This window comes from Clytia hemisphaerica, unplaced genomic scaffold (genome assembly GCF_902728285.1).
Source record: "Clytia hemisphaerica strain Z4C2 unplaced genomic scaffold, Clytia hemisphaerica genome assembly, whole genome shotgun sequence".
Classification (NCBI taxonomy): Eukaryota; Metazoa; Cnidaria; class Hydrozoa; order Leptothecata; family Clytiidae; genus Clytia; species Clytia hemisphaerica.
The window spans coordinates 335,241-353,864 of record NW_027103353.1 but is presented as its reverse complement, the minus strand read 5'-3'; the positions used below and the strand labels follow the sequence as shown (position 1 = coordinate 353,864).

Here is an 18,624-nt window from a genome sequence, read left to right as displayed (position 1 = left end):
AGCATTTGGATAGCTCAACTAAATTGACGATCACTTCAATGCAAGGGTATCTTATATCTTTCACAAGAGTACTCCTACACTTGTGTTTTCGATACCGTCGTCAAAAAAGAGTTTTCCTTGTTTTTTTTCTTACCAGTATCCCCAAAAGCGTCATGGCTTGATAGGTGAATTGTAAGAGGTTTTAAGCTCAGAAATTTTCAATAAGTCTCACAATAGTTCTTGTTGTAAAGTCTTTGTTATTTTCGTGTAATATATGGTACCTCTTCGAACATTAAACATGTAACATCTTACACGTTTGTTATGGTACAATTCTAACCATAATTTGGCACAAAGGGAGTTTCCCAGCAAAATTCATAAAACCGCCAGTAGTAGTTTTAAGTGCCTCAACTACCAGTGGGAAAAAAATACGTGAATTTATGTCAAAACCAGGAAGCCTAAGCTCTGTTTTAGACGGCCCGCTTTTCGCCCTGCCTATTCCAATTTGAATTAATAAATAGGCAAAAAGTTCTAGTTGCCTTGTCCTCTTTTGATGTAAATTCAACCATTACATCATCGGTTTCTGACGAATACCTTATCGGGGAAAACTTCGTCGGGGAAAATTTACGTCGGGGAAAAATATTCGTCACTTGGCCAAAATTTGTCACTTTCCCCGACGAAGTTTTCCCTGATAAGGTAACAAATTTTCATTCGGACTTTCTTTATTGTAGATCTACTGTTCAGCTTTGCAATCAATATTAGACGAATCAAAAGATGAATCATCATTCAACGAACAAATCACCATGCTTTACGATCTCCTTGGTGATTTTTACAAAGATCTTGGTCTTTTTTCCATCGCTCAAAAGCTTTTAGAAAAATCTTTGGAACTAAAAGAAGAACATTTGGAACCGGATGATATTTTACTGACCAGAAGTTACTTTCTGTTAGCCAGGTAAATTCATGTATATTTTACTGACCAGGAGAAAATTTCGATTAGCCAGGTAATTTCTTGTATATTTTAATGACCAGAAGTTATTTTCTGTTAGTAAGGTAAGCTCATGTGTATTTTATTGACCAGAAGAAAATTTCGGTTAGCCAGGTAATTTCATGTATATTTTACTAAGCAGAAGTTGCTTTCTGTTTGCTCTATAGATAAAATATATATTTTACTGACCAGAACAAGACTTTCGGGACTCTAGACTCCTGGGTAGGAAATTAAATCGATGATTTCCATTCAGAACGCCCGCGCGTGGTTTTTACACAAACGCCGGATTGAAACTAAAATTTATCGCTATATTTCAAAAAATGTCCTCAAAAACAAAGGAACCGCTAGATACAATCCATTGTCATGATAACGACGCGTTCTGGATGGGAAATAAGTGGCTTCACTTTTTCTTGCCTGAGAAAGGTTAGAGATTCTACTCTAGCCCTTCGGGCTTTAAACTCGATTGCTACCTTTTCTCGAATACTTTTGATAAAGTGGCGCAGTATCGTCTTTGCGGGTACCGCTTTCAAAAAAAAAACTCCGATCAAAGATGGCCGATCTCAAACACTTTTGATAAAGTAGCAATGTTGCAATGTTGAAATTAACAATTAATCTTTGATAGCTACTTCTACTAGCAAAGACGCCATTGCAATGTTGCTAGTACCACTTTCAAAATAACTCCGATCAAAGATGGCGGATATAGCTCAGTCCAGGGTTTATGAATTTCAATAAGCGTAATGGGAAATCAGGACCACTGCGCTAATGACGACTTACTATTGGGCCAAAGTTTTGAAAAAAGTTGAAAATTTTTGGGTCTAGTCAACCGAAAGTCGTTACTATAATTAACGCTGAAATAGGCAAAAAAGTGAATTCCCTCAAAACTTTAAAACCGCAAGTGATTTTTAAGTGCTTTGAAGTACAGTACGGAAGTAGAGTTTTAACTCTGAGTTTTAACATTAGATATGCGACTTAGGAGGGCCTTAGGATCTCAGGATCTAAAAGCTCAAAAATGTTCCAATAAGGCAGATAATATAGCCTGGAAGCTATTTAACCCCTCCTAAATCGAAAAATTCGATGAAGCAAAGTGGAAATACTGAAACTGCAATTCTCGATTCGACCTTTAAATTACCCAAAATTGCCAATATTTTTCGATGCTGATTGTAGAGCGTGACCAGTCCTGATTACGAATAATTCATTTCAACAGTGAAATAGCCTATGATGGTCTCGATACGTTTTTTTTTTATCAGGCTGTTCACACAATGGAAGAAATATCAAACTGCTGAAGAATATCTCAAACAAGCTCTTGAATGCAATGACGTTGTAAGTCTTCATGTTTTTATATAAGAACAAACTATGTAAGAACATAATATGGCTTCGATGGCCAAAATGTTGAGAACAATTTAAGAACGTTTTAAGGCTTTACAGACTCAAAAAGGCTCCAAAAATGGTGAAAATAAAAACATGTTAAGAACATTTTTAGGCTTAAAACTCAAAAAGTTAAGAACAACCGAAGGCTAAGCGGTTTTGTCCTCGTTGAAAAGACAAAAAGGAGTGGAATATTGTCATCAAGAAAATAATCAAAAAATATCGGAAAATGAATGTTGAAAATGAAGAAGAAGAAATTGTGCTATAATTATCATTTTCACACAAGTGTTTCTTTGATCAGTGTCAGGAAAATTGCCCCCGAGAAAACTGCCCCCCGGAAAACTGCCCCCGGAAAATTGCCCCCCGGAAAACGGCCCCCCGGAAAATTGCCCCCCAGAAAATTGCCCCTCAGAAAATTGCCCCCTAGGAAAATTGCCCCCCGGAAAATTGCCCCCTATTTTTCCATTTTTCGAAACTAAATCTAACTCAATTTTCAACATTTGGGAGATTTTGGATTACGCAATTTCACGTGATCGCGTCTTAACGGATTAAGAGATCTAGAATATTTTGGGGCTATATTTTGGTTTTCTCTGTTTACAGATAGTCAATTTCAATGTGTTTTATACTGTATTTCTTTCGCTATTCAAGTATTTTCTTTATGGTTTTTACAAAATTTCTTGGTCATAATATGGAATGGATAACTTCATTCTTACTATATTCCTCACGCTGACCATTGATCTGCTTTGCATGTTTTAGTTTTTAGTTTTTTCTTAAAGAAAAACGACGCCTCAAAAACGACTTTTACAAGTTTTGTATGAGGCGGAGAAAGATAGTCGAGTAATAAAATCACTTTCAAAAAAATCTTTCCCCATTTCTTAACCCTAAGCGCCCTATCCGTGCTATCTTAAGCTAAGGGAACTAATTTTTACTAACTCGCCAAAATAAGTTCCCACCAAAATTAAAATTTCAGTTTTCTTGGCTAAATAACCCCTGAAATTCAACAAAGTTGCTCAAAATAAGATGAAATAGAACAGATTTGCGCTGTCATTCGCTAAAATTAATTCCAACCACAGTTAAAAAATTAATTACAGTATTCCCCAAAAAAAGTTCCCACCAAAATAATCTATTTTTCGAAAATTTTCTACCCAGGACATTGTTGATCCAACCCCTCCTCCGCTTATCAATTTTCCGGAATCTGAAACTTCTTTTTTGTACGGTTTATGCTGTTTTAGCCTTTTTTCCAATCAACCCCCGCTGGCCCCCGTTTACTAGGTACCCTAAGAGTAATTCAAAACTACTTAATTTTACAGCTACAATGGCCATTTGAAGTTTCATTGGATTTTATAAAAAAGTGGAAAAAAAGATGGCGGGGGGGGGGGGGGGGGCAATTTTCCGGGGGGCAATTTTCCTAGGGGGGCAATTTTCTGGGGGGCAATTTTCTGGGGGCAGTTTTCCTAGGGGGCAGTTTTCATAGGGGGCAATTTTCCGGGGGGCAATTTTCCGGGGGCAGTTTTCCGGGGGGCAATTTTCTCGGGGGCAATTTTCCTAGAACCCTTTGATCTTAGTGTGAAAAAATTTTCAAAGAAGAAAATATAGTCAAAAGTTTTTTTCACTGATTGACACAAAAGAGCCCTTTTTCAAGTCAACCAGGGCTTAGTTTTAGGCTGTATTTTTTGACTGAGTGATTATTTTTTGAATTTTTTTCTCGCATTTATTACGTTCTAAGATTAAAGAATTTCTGATATAAAAATGAAGAGCATAGCATTATTCTACAGCATTGAGTTGATTTTTTTAATAATATTCCACTTCGAATTATCTTTTCAACAAGCACAAAACCGATTTTTCGAATTCTATCAAAAGTTACAATCATTTTTGTCCCGCTGCAATCTGTATTGAGACAGACTTTTATAGGCGAATTCCCTAGTGGCCGCCTATACAAATGCCTATAGACCTAAAAGCCTGGAACTGCCTATTGTGTAGGACTTCAGCGACGTTTATTTTGAAAGACGCTCATAGTGTGAACCTTTCCCTTCCTTTAGGGGAATCCAACTTTTCAAAAAAAAAAATGCTTTAAAAAGTTTTTAAAAAGTTTGTCCGTTTTATTGGGACACTACGCTGTATGTTCAAATAATGACTTTTCATCTTTTCACCTCTAGTCTACGGAGGGAGCCAGTTCTTCCATAGCAACCATTCTGGAATTCCTCGCTATGCTTTGTCAACACCAAGAAAAAGGTATGACGTTTTTACTTCTAAACAAGAGTCGTATCATTTGCTTACTGATCAATTTTAATTTACAAGCTTTTTGACATTGAATTGACACATATGTGGAGCAAGATCGGTCATAAAGATGGAAATGCAAAATAATATTTTGCTTATACAGCACGAAATCGAACACTATATGACAATAAATATGAGACACCGGCCTGATATAAGACATGTGTCTTCCCTCTCCCTCTTGGCATAGTGGTAAAAACTTTTTCACTTACCCAGAAATGTTTTGATAATAGTAGTCGCATCTTCCATGCGGTGGCATGTGATTAGTTCGAAAGTAGATATCATTTTGAGCCATTTTTGAGAGGGGGCCCGCTAAATAGGCCTTGTAAAAGTTTTTATGGAAGGTTTTCTCTTTATAGGAAAAGATGCAGATATTTACCGTAAAAACGCGATCGGTTTGAGGGACACTCATTTTTTCCAGCACGAGTTGGTTAGTATCAAATTATCTCTAGTGGAGTGCACACAGTTGGCAGTCACCTTGAGTGAGAGCGCATCCAGTCACGTGACCTTGGAGGAGACCACTGGTTGGCTGGTCAGCATTTCCTTCATCTATTTCCATTTGAAACAGTATTCGTAAGTTGTTTTGATGATTTCTATGATTTCCAAGAAGATCCTGATTACTCATAGCGAGTGCCTTACCAAGAAACGGAATTTGTCATCTCCTTTCTTCGTGACTTCTACTTTGACGATTTTCTGAAAAAAAAGAAGCCTTTCAAGTGTTCTGACACAGGCAAATTCGATTTCCCTTCTGCAAGAGCTTCGAAAGTTTGAAGTGACGTAAAAAAATTAGATTGTTTGTGGAGCCCGAAAACCTGGGCTGTAAACATTCGAAAAAGTCGCAAAGTGGAATAATAAGTAAGTCTGCGACCACAGTCGGAGGCGACCTGAAGGTTCCTCTTTCGATAGCTATCTACCCGAAAGTAGGAAAGGGCGCCACTCTTGACCTGGCTAGGGGTTGAACCCACAACCTTGCGAACTGTAGCCGGATGCCCTACCACTGCACTATGGTCGCTAGAATAGTGGAATAGACGTTAATACGTAGACAATAAGTCGTGACGTCTAGTATAGGCTAGATTATTCTACGAATAGCACGTATTTTCTCTAAAGGCTACGACTTGGTAAAATAATCTGCCCAGCTTGACGGACCCCTTTAATCTTTTTCATCCAGATTTTTGGATGAATATTAAATGAGTTTTGAGTGCATTTATTGTAAGTTTTGTGGTATAGGTTGCATTGATCTCCGAGCAGATTCCTATTACTCCGCGCTGCCGTTAAATGCTCTCTAAAGCCATGGTTCCATATAAGAATCTGTCCAGTTTTGTGCCGCTTTGATCTTCATCATAAAAATTTTGAATGAATATTACACGAGCTTTTGAGCGAGGTGATTGGCTGACGCAAAACAAGTGCATCAAAACAATTTTCGACCGCCGGAGCCGGTTTCTTTCATAGTGGTACGCTAATCTCGTTTTGCCTTGGCTCATTACTTTGTCTGCCATTTACTTTCGGTTTTTTTAACTAGATTACCCAGGTGTTTCTCTTTTTTTTCCGTGAATGTCTTTTATTCGGAATTGAATAATCGAGACATGAAAAATGACTATATTGTAATCTGTTTTCAATGAATAATCTAAAATGTACTGGAGATGACATGTAGGCGTTAATAATGTGCGCGCGCTCTTTCGCGAGCGTGATGCGTGATGGAAGGCGGTCGTTTCAGTGTGGTTTAGATCCACACTGTGACCTAGTTAGTCATAAACAGAAACATCAGAACCCACTCGCTTTCGTTTTCGTTTTCGCTTTTGCTTTCGCTTTCGTTTTCGCTTTCGTTTTCGTTTTTGTTTTCGCATTCGCATTCGTTTTCGCTTTCGTTTTCGCTTTTACTTTCGTTTTCGTTTTCGTTTTCAAGCGAAAGGTAACGCGGCTCTGGATGCTCTGATCATCATATTCTTCGGGGTTCGTGACTTTTAACGTCCCAGCTGACACGCAACGTTTTTTCAACTTTCTACTAACGTGGCTCATTGTTAGCATTAAATAAATGTTAACACAACGTTTCGCGGCAATTTTCAAACATTTTAACTGTGTTTACTCTTTTAACCTTTTAACACCCCCCCCCCCCCCCGCTTTTTCGATTTTTTCCTACCCCCGGACCTTATTAGGAATATTAGAATTTGATCATTTTTCCAACTCCTCTTTCCCTTTATTCTAACCAACCCTATTATTAGGCACCTGAGAGTACACTCCCTTTTACTTTTGACTCGCTCTCTCACCTTTAATGACGCTCCTCACCGGTAAAGAACCTTAACAATTTACCATCTCATATGGTGTCTTAGGCTCTTAATGGGTTGTAAATAATTAACCATAATTGGTTCCCATGATTGATTGTGCCTTCTCTTAGATATCAGTGTTGAAAATTTTTCCGTCTCAGACGTATTTCCGTGTCACCGAAGTATAAAAAGAGGATTTTCCATTTCAAAATTCTGCATAATTGATTTTCCAGAGTATCTGAATCGCAGACCTCTATAGATACATTTCCTATAGAGAAACTTTTTTGCGTTATAGAATGAGCTACTCTGTACCAGAGTGTATCTCACGTTTATCGCTTCGTAATACACTCTGTGCGCATTGTCTGTTTGATAAAAATGTTCCCGTACGGAGACCTTTGCGATGAAGTATGATTGATAAATAGCAACACTTTGCTCATCGTCTCCTCTCTCTCACCAGCACTCTATCGCAGCGGTCGGTTTGAAAAATCTCAAATGAGAATAGACAATGACAACAGACCCTCTACGGCAATGAATTTTGAAATTAGCCGTAGATACTGGGCCTGATTTGAACAGAAGCCTAGAATACCTTATTACACGAATATTACTAGGCAAGTATTCAAAGTATTGAAATTTGGACGATCTGAAATTAACACGAATTTTCTGCTTTTTCAAGGAAACATCGGCTGGTTTTAATTAAAGGGGGTTAATAAGGTATATGTCAATTGGCTATGTAAAATCCATTTTTTTTCTCTGACGGCAAAACCTTGCTTTTGACTACTCTGATTTAGGTGTTGTTCGTTCGTTCGTTCGTTCGTTCGTTCGTTCGTTCGTCTGTTACCAGCTTTTCTCAAGATTGGTTCATTAGTTTTTTCTGGATATGTATTTAGCCATTTTTTCTTTATCTAATCCGCTTTCTCAAAAAAACGATGATAAATTTTTATAATCCCGTAAAAGTTTTCTTAAATTTTCAATGACCCACTCTCTTGGATTCTCCAGGTATGAATTAAGTGTTCGAATCCAAAGCTCTTCCAGGTAGGGTGTTAGGGGAGTATGGTGATAGACTCTTTACCTTCACTTGCATATCACTTTTTCTCAATCCGGCTGATAATCGAAGTCTCGATTGACGTCAAATTGCAGATGTAGAACGATAACCTCGGCATACATTAAGCAGTTATTGGACAAAGCCGAATCCAACATGCAAAGGTATTGTGCGTGCGAGACAAGATATCTTTTCTCGTAGCCCAATATTTTTCATATTGGATGAGACTGCGTCCAAATAAATGGTTTATTATCCGTTCATCGCTAAAGTGTTTCTCGTTTTCAAACATAATTCCAATTTATAAGGTCGTAAATCTGGTTTCTTGGCAGTTTTTTCAAAAGTTTTGATTTTATTTTGTGACGTAATGTCAGAAAGAAGATGCTCAATTTGTCTTTTAACTCGTTGTGTGACGTCAATTTTTAAAATATTGGACAGCAAACAAGCCAATCAAATGTCGCTATTTACGCGCGTCAGATAATAATAATATAATTTAAATAACATTTTAATGGTCATTCTGTATATATTTTTCGTGTAAAAAATATTTCGACCTGCTTGGTGCAGGTCTTCATCAGGTCTAAACAATACAAACGGTTGAAGGCGCTACCTTGACTTTTTTGACTTTTTTTTTTTTTAAGATATCCACACGTGTCAGCCAACACAAAAAGAACGTTGAAGATGAAAAATGGGACATTTCGGGTATAACTAACCATGCTAAAGACTGTACCCAAGGACTTAATTGGAACGAAGCTAGGCTTTTAAAGACTGAAGAGAACAAATTTGATAGAAAAGTGCGAGAAGCATTGGAAATCCAATTCCGTCAGACGGCGCCACATAGTGACCATGGTCTTAATTTAGACGATGGTCAGTATGTGACATCTAGGTTTTGGAAGCCAATGCTCTGGCACATTAGGGAGAAGACACTACATTGACTTTTTTGACGTCAAAAAAGTCAAGGTAGCGCCTTCAACCGTTTGTATTGTTTAGACCTGATGAAGACCTGCACCAAGCAGGTCGAAATATTGTTTACACGAAAAATATATACAGAATGACCATTAAAATGTTATTTAAATTATAATCTACATTCGTATCAAAAGTATGACACTAAATGCAATAATAATATAATATGTTTTAAGTGGCATGCCCCGAAAAATTTATTAGCTTTTAGGCAGCTAAAAAATTATTTCCACGGAGGGCCACTAACAACAGAACGAGAACAATAACAGAATATAGAGATGAATCTAAACAATAATAATAATAATAGATAAATAAGAATGAATAGGAAGAAATTATATTAAATTATCCATAAAAATATTTTTTCGCTTTTTCTTTGAAGGAGAGGACTGACCTCTAATAAGACTATAATTGGTTGACAAAATTATATTGTTCTTTATTCAAATTTTAATTTCTCAATAACTTTCAACCCCGCCAAGGGGAGGCCCCAGGCTCAGTTGGGGCTTCAAATGTTGGAGTAGCGACCAGGCGGGTTATACCCAATGCTCGGAAGGAAAACCGTAAAACCCCTTGCCAGTATGTTTAAAATGGATGAACATAATAGTGAAATTCCAACAGTCATTTTAATCCTTCAACTGCAGTGTTTTAAAGATTTGACCAATGAAGTATAAACTCGAAGTGCTAGAATCGAATCTTTAAACCTTTCTAAGGCAAGAAAAGTGAAGCCTTAAAATATGCGCCGTATTTTTGACGACGGAATGAATTTAGCGATTCCTTTTTTTTCGAGTGATATCTTTTAAGAGATTGTGATGTAAATTTTAATTCCAATCTGTCATTTGTGTAAAAACCAGGCAGACGGCGCTAGGCTGCGCAACTTTTATAGGATTTGGTAGGCTTCAAATCCTACCAAGGAGATTCGATTCTAGCCCTTCGGGCTTATTCTTCATTAGGTTCGACCTATTTGCTGAGGGGGGGGGTAAAGGTTCGTCTTATTTGTCAGATGCCACCATGAGCGACCACAGACTTTGTCATCACATTTAGCTTTATTTTATCATATAAATATCAGAAATATAAGTGATATGTGTTTGAGCTTTCAGTGAACTTTCAAAAAGAAAACCTCGGCAAAGAAATCGAAAGTGCCCATGCCGGTATTAGCTGACATTGGCACGGAAAGGGTTAAAAGATTATTTTTGAGTGCAACGACTGCCTCGTTTTGAAACCATTATTAAGGATATTAAATCCCTCGAGTCTTTAACGCCAGTGTCACCTGTCAGATATTTGCTTTAAATTATATCGAGTCAAAACACAACTAGGAGTAAAAAATTTTAATGTGTTTTTGATGAGGTTTTTGTTAGTGGGTGAAAGTTCAAATAAATCACACTCACGGAAAAGCAAGAAAGTTTTCACGGTTATTGTCCTTTATCTGTATCTTTTTTTTTATAGAGTTAAAAAATAAATTGCTTCTTTATTTGTTTATTCGCTTTATTTGGTTACTAAAGATGGCATCACGTTTTCAACAAAAGATATTTGCTTTAAAACCCATGTCGATTGATCCAACGAATTGCAGTACAAAGCAATCACTTTACCAGCAAATCCAAAAAAGTTCACAAAAAGTACTGAACGAACAAAAGAAAAAGTTCAATTTGGGCAATGGACAATTTTTCAACGACCCAATCAAAGTTGCTGATCAGCTTCTCGAACGTGAGTACGCTGATTCAGCACTTTTCGACTCTACCCTCCACGAAGCCATTTTTATTCCACCTCTGTTCGAATCCGCCCAATATGCGAAAACGGATTCATCGGTGCACATGCTCGATTTCGAAGACGGCAAAAAATATTCAATACAGAAATCATTGGATAATTTGAAGTTAAATAACCCTAACCATTGGTTTACCAAGGAGCTGCAATCTTTCCATGATTTCCAACAATCCAATACTAGCGACGAAATCAACGCCACGGAATTCACAAATTGGATTCGCAATATCAAACTCAAATATTTACTGATCGAAGAGTTAGGAACGGACCAAGTGAACCTTCCGCATCAACATCTGACAACCAAACCTTCAAACAAGCTTGCATCCAAACCTTCAAACAAGCTTGCATCCAAAAGCTGACAACGATGCAAGGATCTCAACTCAATGACGCTCTAAAGGTACGTTTCTCATGTGTGTATATATTTATTCTTTAAATGATTAACGTCTCATTTTCGTAGTCTGTACCGTACAGCAACTGTTACTTACTTTAAATTTCGCGAGCGAAAATATCGTGAAATTTTCTGGATTTACTTTCCGACTCAGAGTTTTGAAAAATTTCGCGTGTATTTCATTTCGTGAATAATCCTGAAAACAGCTGAAATAAGGTGAAATTCGTATCCCGGTAAGTAGTACTATCCGGGGGGGGAGAGGTAAAAAGTGGTCCTACTTAGCTGCGATTCCGAACCACATCTCAAAGGTAAAAACCAAAGAAAAGTGGTACTGCCTTATTACACTTATATATACTCAAGTTTATAACGCGAATTGGCTACCCTCGCGTTAGTTATAACTGTTTAATACAATTTGAGACGGGGTAATTTTCAAAAGCCCTGTCTTTCACGTTAAATAAATGTCGCATATTTTTCCCGCGTTAAGTACTTGATAAGTTATACAAATAATGTAATAATGTATTTAGGCGCCAACTTCTTATTTGTAGCCCACATATCTGCAATATGAAATATATATCGAGGTTTCACTTTGCTTATTCTCTTATGATTTTTCAGGTTAAGAACTGTAAGAAGGCTATCGAAAAGCTGATCAAACAAAATCCACCAAAGGATCTCATCATGACATGGTATTTCGGATTCCAACCTGCTGAAGTCGGTGAAAAAGCAGAGCGTTCCGTTTTTGAGCAACTTTATTCCCTCAAAGATGACGAAGTGCTCCAAGACACAGTTATTCTGAATTCTCTTGACTTTCGTACTAATGTGAACAACCGAATGCAACAAGAATTTGACGTCCTTCTTTTCTCTTGGTCCAGAAAATTGATCATCGGTATCGAAATTAAACGGACACTCGCATCGACAAGAGCGTTTGAACAACTCGACAGATATCACGAGTTGATTGAAGAAAGGTTGAGTGATCAACTCGGATCAGGTTGGACCTTTTATCCAGCTGTTTGCGTTGAGAACGATACTGAACTTTGTGGCACTCAACATTTCATCAATCTGGACACTGATTTAAAAGACTGGCTTGCAAAGATCTTCACAAAATACCCTATTGTACCAACCTTCATACCCTACGTTCCCCCAGTCAATCAACTTAAGGATATTTTACGAATCGTCATTTTCGCTCTCCACTCTTCCAAGACTGCACCCATCACAACTACAAATTGGGTTGAATATATTACCAAAGCCATTGATACCGTATGTACAACCGAGAACATTTTATTCTACAGTAAGAAACAACTCCCCATCATGAGAGCAAACGATTCTCGTTTCAATAAAGTCCTGTTCTACGGTGGCTGGGGCTGTGGCAAGTCTTTCTTGCTACAGCAGAAAGCCAAACAGTTAAGTGGAATGAATGAATACAAAGATAAGATAATGTACGTATTGTTGAATATCTACACTCGTGTTGAAACTTTATTAACTTGGAGATTGAAGAAAGAGTTGGAAGAACAACATGGAGTAGTGGTTGTTTCTGAATCATTTTACGATGGGGTAAGTTACTTCTTTCTTGTGGTAAGGTTGCTGGACTAATAAACATGTGATGAAGTTTATTATATGTAAGTCATACAAGATCATGGTTGATTGATAGATTCAAGTTTTGCTGTTTGTCGCTTTTGTCCCGAAATCTAACCTTTACATCCATCAACATTTCGTTATCTTAGCAAGAAAATAACTAATCTGTTCATCACCCACTCAACTTTCATATAGACCAGATGAAGAAAACTTAAAATTCTGATTTCGTGGAGTATTAATTTTCACTTAATTCTTTTTTCCATTAGGAATGGAATTACTTGATGGATTTAATTCGAAAGAAACACATTACAGTATTATTCTTGGACGAATGTAATGTTTTAAACGATTGGCAAAATGCATTACAAACTGTCGAAGGTCAGCTCGACATCATTTGGATTGCGTCTAACGTAAAAGGTCATCGTGCCTTACTCAATGCAAGAGAAGGAATACAAACGTATAATGATTTCACAAAATACGAGCTGTCAACTAACTTACGCAACCCGAAGGCTATAGTAGAGGAAGCTTTACACCAAGATGAAAGACATTCTTCTGAATACAGAGAAGGTTTGAAATTTCCACCGCCTATTTTTCCTAACGGCTGTCCCCCAGTTCGTGCTAAAACGTCCGGAGAAGCGATGAAGATGATGCGTCAAAGAACAAATGACGGTGTCTTAATCATTGATCAATTATTCCATAAAGAAGAATACAAAGTGGTGAACATCAAATACAAATTATATAGTACTGACAAGTATAACGCTATCAAAGAAGGGGAAAGTCCTTATCAACACCTCATTGATGGAAATGTTTTACTTATAACTGACCCTGGACTGATTAAAGGTTTTGAGTGGCCAAACATCATCTGCTTCCATTACGATTCCGGAATTTTTGATTTTCACCTATGTAACTTCTACATGCGTTGTACCGCCAATCTCATCATTGTTGATGATGTCTCATCAGGAAACGAAGTCAGTGAAATTCCTTCAAAACGAAAGAGAGTGAATACAATACAATAGAATATTAAAGCATCTTTCGTCATAACTAAGAATTAATTTGTAATCCCGATCGGGGGGCACTGGGTTTGCGGACTGACGGTATGTGCGGGCCAAAAATTGATTTTTAATATTGCACCCTTACAGTGCAGCAAAAATCAGTGAAAATCATACCCTTAGAGTGCATTTTCCCCAAAATTTTCGATCCCTTTTGTGCAAAAAATGGTCAAAATTCTAGCATTTTTGGTCAAATTATCTAGATTTTCAAGAACTTTCTGAAATTTCTACCCTTACAGTGCATCTCTAGTTTTCCGACCCTTACAGTGCATTTTAAACATATTGGAAAAAAAATTGTTTTCCATAATATTTTGTTCTTTTAAAGATGACCTTTAGTTGAAAATTGGTTCACAAAAATATTCTAGAGCCTGGTTTACCCTTCCTTCAGTTTTATGCCCAACAAATAATTTCTTTTTGCACACGATACTCAACAAAAAGTTATCAAAAGAGTTATCAAAATAATTTTTATCATTTTGATACGACAGTTCGATTTTTTCTCGAATGTTTTGATGTAGATTTCATCAAAATAGCTAGAAGGAAATCAAAATCTCTTTTGAAGGAAAGCACATGAAAAAAAACCACCAAATAAATTAAATAAGTTGGCCACTTTTTAAGTTAATAATAAAACAGTTAGTACATTTTTACTTTTTACAATATAGTCTGTTTTTTACCTATTACTATTTGTCTATTGCTTTCAGGCCGGTTTTCTCTTGCGCACGCACTCTTTGCATTGTGGGTTGTTTCGAGTGTTATTACCAATGAAGTATAAGCCCGAAGGGCTAGAAGTCAATCTCTTTGGTAGGATTTGAAGCCAACAAATCCTACCAAAGTTGCGCGGCCTTAAGCGACCCGCCTGGTTTTTACACAAATGACAGACTGAAACTAAAATTTACCGCTTAATTTCGAAAAATATATCACTCGAAAACAAAGGAATTGCTAGATTCAATCCGTCATCAAAAATACGGCGCATATTTTAAGGCTTCAATTTTTCTTGCCTGAGAAAGGGTAGAGATTGACCTCTAGCCCATCGGGCTTGAAACTCAATGGTTATTACAATAGAATTCCCTCGAGGAATTCCTTAGAGATTTTTATTGTAATACACTTGAAACAATCCCACAATGCATCGCTTTTTAGAAAAATAAAAAACTCCGATAAGGTCTATTCCATTGGCGCGATCTGACGTAACGGTTGAAAAAAGTTGAAATGTGTACAACTTTTTTTTCGAGCGCCCGCCAGATTTTTATGACTTAATCTTTTTTTTGAAGCAAAAAGCATTGAACCTAAAAGATGCAATCGCAGCGCGTGCAAGTAGGAAATCGGCCTTTAACAACAACATACTGAAAACTCACACGACATAGTTCAACATTTATTGGTCTTAGATAAAGCGATTCTAAAGATGATTTTCAGTTTTCAAATTGTTTATAGTTTTGATGTTAATTATTTGTCCCGTGAATCCTGCGCCTTACCTTTAACACTTTAATTTTCTATTATTTATATAATACAGTAATATAGGTGTAATATGATAGTAGCATAATTTGTTTCGGGATAATTCTATCTTGCATATAAACAGTTTTTTCCTACCGTTATATTTTGCAACGTAGGCTAGATCATCCATTATTTTTTGTAATAATATTTTGATTTTATAATCCGATTTTAAATCCATTCTTTTAAGAAATTTACATAAATCATTCCAAATTTAATATTGTTATGTTTATTTTTTCCTATTGTTGGCTCAATGTGCGTACAATAGACCTTTCTAACATTTTTATAGAGAGTCAGTTTTTTGACTCCACTAAATGAAAACTTTCAAAATTTCTTTCCCAGCTGGCACACAACGTTGTTTTAACGTTCATCTAACGTTATATAGACATTATGAACATTAGATAAACGTTGAAACAACGTCGTTTGTCAGCTGGGCTTACTTTTCAAAGAAATCATAAAGGAACGAGGAGCCTTCAAATCACCTTTGACTGGTTAGGTTCTTATTATAAGAACATCCAAATTTTTTGAAGTCTTCGAACGCTCTTAACTTTTAAAGTTTTAAGCCTAAAAATGTTAAGAACCTGTTCTTATTTTCACCATTTTTTTAGCATCTTTTTAGCATTTCCTAAGAAATCGGGTGTTTTAGAGTCTGTAAAGCCTTAAAATGTTCTTAACTTGTTCTTAACATTTTGGCCATCGAAACCTAGAGTTATAGTATAAATAACATATAGTCAGTTACTAAAATGAACAACATTCTTATGTATGTTTTCTTTTATCACAGGGAAGCAGCTGAAGTCATCCAGCAAGCACTCAGATATTTGACGAAAGATAACAATGGGGATATGCAGAATTATCAAGCGGTTATTGACATTCAGTGCAAATTAAGCTTCGTTTACACTACCATGGGCCAGTAAGTAAAGATAAATGAAAATTTTGATTCTTTTGTAAAATAGAAACCAGGTCCCGTTTTAATATTAGTGTCTTTACACCTGGGTAAGTAAGTAAATGATTTATTTGTCCTAATAAGCGAGACGAGCAACCACACTCATAGACAAAAAGCTAAACTAAGGAGGTGGCCGCACGATATAGTTACGAGATTGAATAATTTCAAAGGTCTTATTTTAAGAAGAAGTTGACAAGAAATTTTTCGTAAATATGCTTTAAAAAAACAAAGTTTAAAAATAAAATAACCAACTCAAATAACCAAATAACTAAGAAGACAAACTGTAACGAGAGCTAAGTATACGAAGACAAAAAGTATAATTTAAGAAAGTCCTTAAGACGATCCAATGCAAGTGGAGAGTTGTCGTCAAATGTCAAGAAATCTTGAATTTCATTCCGAGCAAGAATTGATTGGTAACTGAGTAATTGGCTTAAGTCACTGTATTTACTTCGGGTATTTTTAAAAGTCCAGACTTAGAACGGATAACTTCATGACGATCAGTATCATTTAATCGCTTATACTCGAGACTTTGCAATAAAGTAGTAGGAAGTTTGTTTTTTAAGTGCTTGAAAAGAAAGATAATATTTAGATATTTGACAAAATCGAAAAAGCGAAGAATCTTGAATTCTAAAAATAAAGGAGATGAATGTGCACGAAAGTCGGAGAAAGTCATAATCCGAAGAGCTCGTTTTTGAAGAATGTGGACCCTGCGAGCATAGATTGTCTGCCGTTGAACCCATATTTGGGCTGCGTAAGAAAGATGACATTGAAAAATAGAATAATATAATGATGTTAATGTTTTCTTGTCGACATAATGCCGAAGTTTACTGAGAGCTCCATTAGCTCTCTTTAATTTATTACAAACAAAGTTTACATGGTGTTTCCAGTTCAAATGTTCATCCACATATACACCCAAATACTTGACAACTTTGCTTGGTATGAGTTTGCGTCCATTGACTTTGATTTTCAAGTCATAGTATCATTGCACATCCTGATTCATATTATGACATCACTTAGTGCAAATAAAGCTTGGTTTATATTGATAGTTTTTTTATTTATTTTGCCTTTTTAAACCGGAAATCTTCCTTATAACAAGATGAAATTGATAACTTTAGGTTTCATAACTTATTTCATCTAATAGTGTGTCCCTTAATTTGCTCAAAAGTCAGCCAATCCAGTCTAAAAAGTGTACCAAAGTAAACTGTTTTAATTTATAAAAACTAAGTATTGAGATTCGTACTACTCCGCTACTTTTACCTAGTCTATTGTTCACAGAAGTTTGGAAAGACACCCTCATTCCTGTCTCATCAGACCACCGAAAGTCCAACCTACTCCAGCTACCCAGCAGGCCCACAACGTTGTTTCGACGTTTATCTAACGTTCACAACGTCCATATAACGTTAGATGGACGTTTAAACAACGCTGTGTGCTTGCTGGGAGAGATTCAAATTATAGTATTTTAAGAATTGGTTTCTCCAAGATGTGAACTGAGAATTAAATCGAGTTATTCATGATATGCACCACTACGATGTTTGCTGACATTACATCATGGACCCAACAGCTGATTGGTTGTAAGTGACGTAAAATCATTCAACACGTCACTTTTAACCAATCAGCTGTTGGGTCCGTGGCAGACATTACAATGTTGCATATCATGAATAGAAAGATTCGAATCTTATAAGTTTGAATTAGCAAGTGTCCACTTTTTCTTTCTTCTCTTAGAAATGACAAAGCCGAAGCAATGCTTGAGAGAGCGCTTAACATATATTTCACGGTAACTCTTTTTATGTGTATAAATGAAGTAATACACCTTTTCGACCATAGACGCCAATTACCGTGCGGGCATTTTTTTTTCTCCTCTTTATACCACTAAAACCGCCCTAGTCCTTTTTTCGCATGTATAGACAATAGAAATAGTTGTCAAAAAGGATTAGATCGAGGGGGATAATTAAATAATTAAGTGGCACAGGCCTGACCGAGCGACTACGGTCGAAAAGGTGTATTAACAGACACATTTTGATATATAATTGCTCTTGGAATTTCATTAGAATTAATACCTTGCATGGAAAGATAAATCTTTGTTATAATAGCTCTCGGAATTTTATAAAGATTAAAACCTTGCTTGAAAAGATAAATGAGGTTGATTGATTTTAGGATTAAAGATATTTTGAGAAATTCGAAAGTTGAGAAGTAAAACTTCCAAACAAAGACTCCCAAATTCGAAACAGTTGTATAATCAATTAATCTCATGGTTGATTGAAATTCGATTGACGTTTTTGCTTACGTTAATTTGTAATTTCCCGCGAACTTGTAATTTCCCTCCTAGCTTTTGTAATTTCCCTCCTAGATTTTGTAATTTCCCGCAAAAGTGAAATTTTCATCGTTTGGAAATTCATCACCTTTTTCGACTTTCTTACTAACTTCGAATGCTTAAGTAAATGGAATACTATCCAATTAAAACTCGATTCGCGTTTCTATGACTTTTTTACCTCTTTTAAAATTTTCAGATTGATTTCCAGTGTTAAATTGACGTCTTTCAGAATTGTTAGAATTTCAATCCAAACCATGAGATTAACCAGGAATCCCATGC

General features: G+C 36.3%; 2 protein-coding genes across 4 annotated transcripts in view; both read left to right on the top strand.

Moving 5' to 3' along the window:
• Positions 1 to 18,624, top strand: part of LOC136820430 (nephrocystin-3-like) — a 90,597-nt gene that overhangs the window by 32,085 nt on the left and 39,888 nt on the right. For 2 of the 3 annotated variants that reach the window (XM_067076620.1, XM_067076628.1), the window contains exons 19-24: positions 708 to 928; positions 2,209 to 2,281; positions 4,483 to 4,558; positions 4,960 to 5,173; positions 15,873 to 16,001; positions 17,757 to 17,808. In XM_067076620.1, the coding sequence (XP_066932721.1) occupies positions 708 to 928; positions 2,209 to 2,281; positions 4,483 to 4,558; positions 4,960 to 5,173; positions 15,873 to 16,001; positions 17,757 to 17,808 (765 nt within the window). The remainder of the gene's footprint in view (positions 1 to 707; positions 929 to 2,208; positions 2,282 to 4,482; positions 4,559 to 4,959; positions 5,174 to 15,872; positions 16,002 to 17,756; positions 17,809 to 18,624) is intronic. The other variant, XM_067076614.1, reaches the window with a different exon arrangement.
• On the top strand, positions 10,937 to 13,837 carry LOC136820448 (uncharacterized). The gene is made up of 3 exons (XM_067076638.1): positions 10,937 to 11,003; positions 11,607 to 12,542; positions 12,830 to 13,837. Exons 1-3 carry the CDS (start codon positions 10,971 to 10,973, stop codon positions 13,574 to 13,576), a joined length of 1,716 nt encoding a protein of 571 aa, XP_066932739.1. The 5' UTR covers positions 10,937 to 10,970; the 3' UTR covers positions 13,577 to 13,837.

Bases quoted from the DNA above. Each gene is read 5' to 3' on its own strand.
- LOC136820448 (XM_067076638.1), top strand. From the start codon at position 10,971: ATGCAAGGATCTCAACTCAATGACGCTCTAAAG. The intron at 11,004-11,606 runs GTACGTTTCTCA...ATGATTTTTCAG, and splicing joins AACTCAATGACGCTCTAAAG to GTTAAGAACTGTAAGAAGGC. The intron at 12,543-12,829 runs GTAAGTTACTTC...TTTTTCCATTAG, and splicing joins CTGAATCATTTTACGATGGG to GAATGGAATTACTTGATGGA.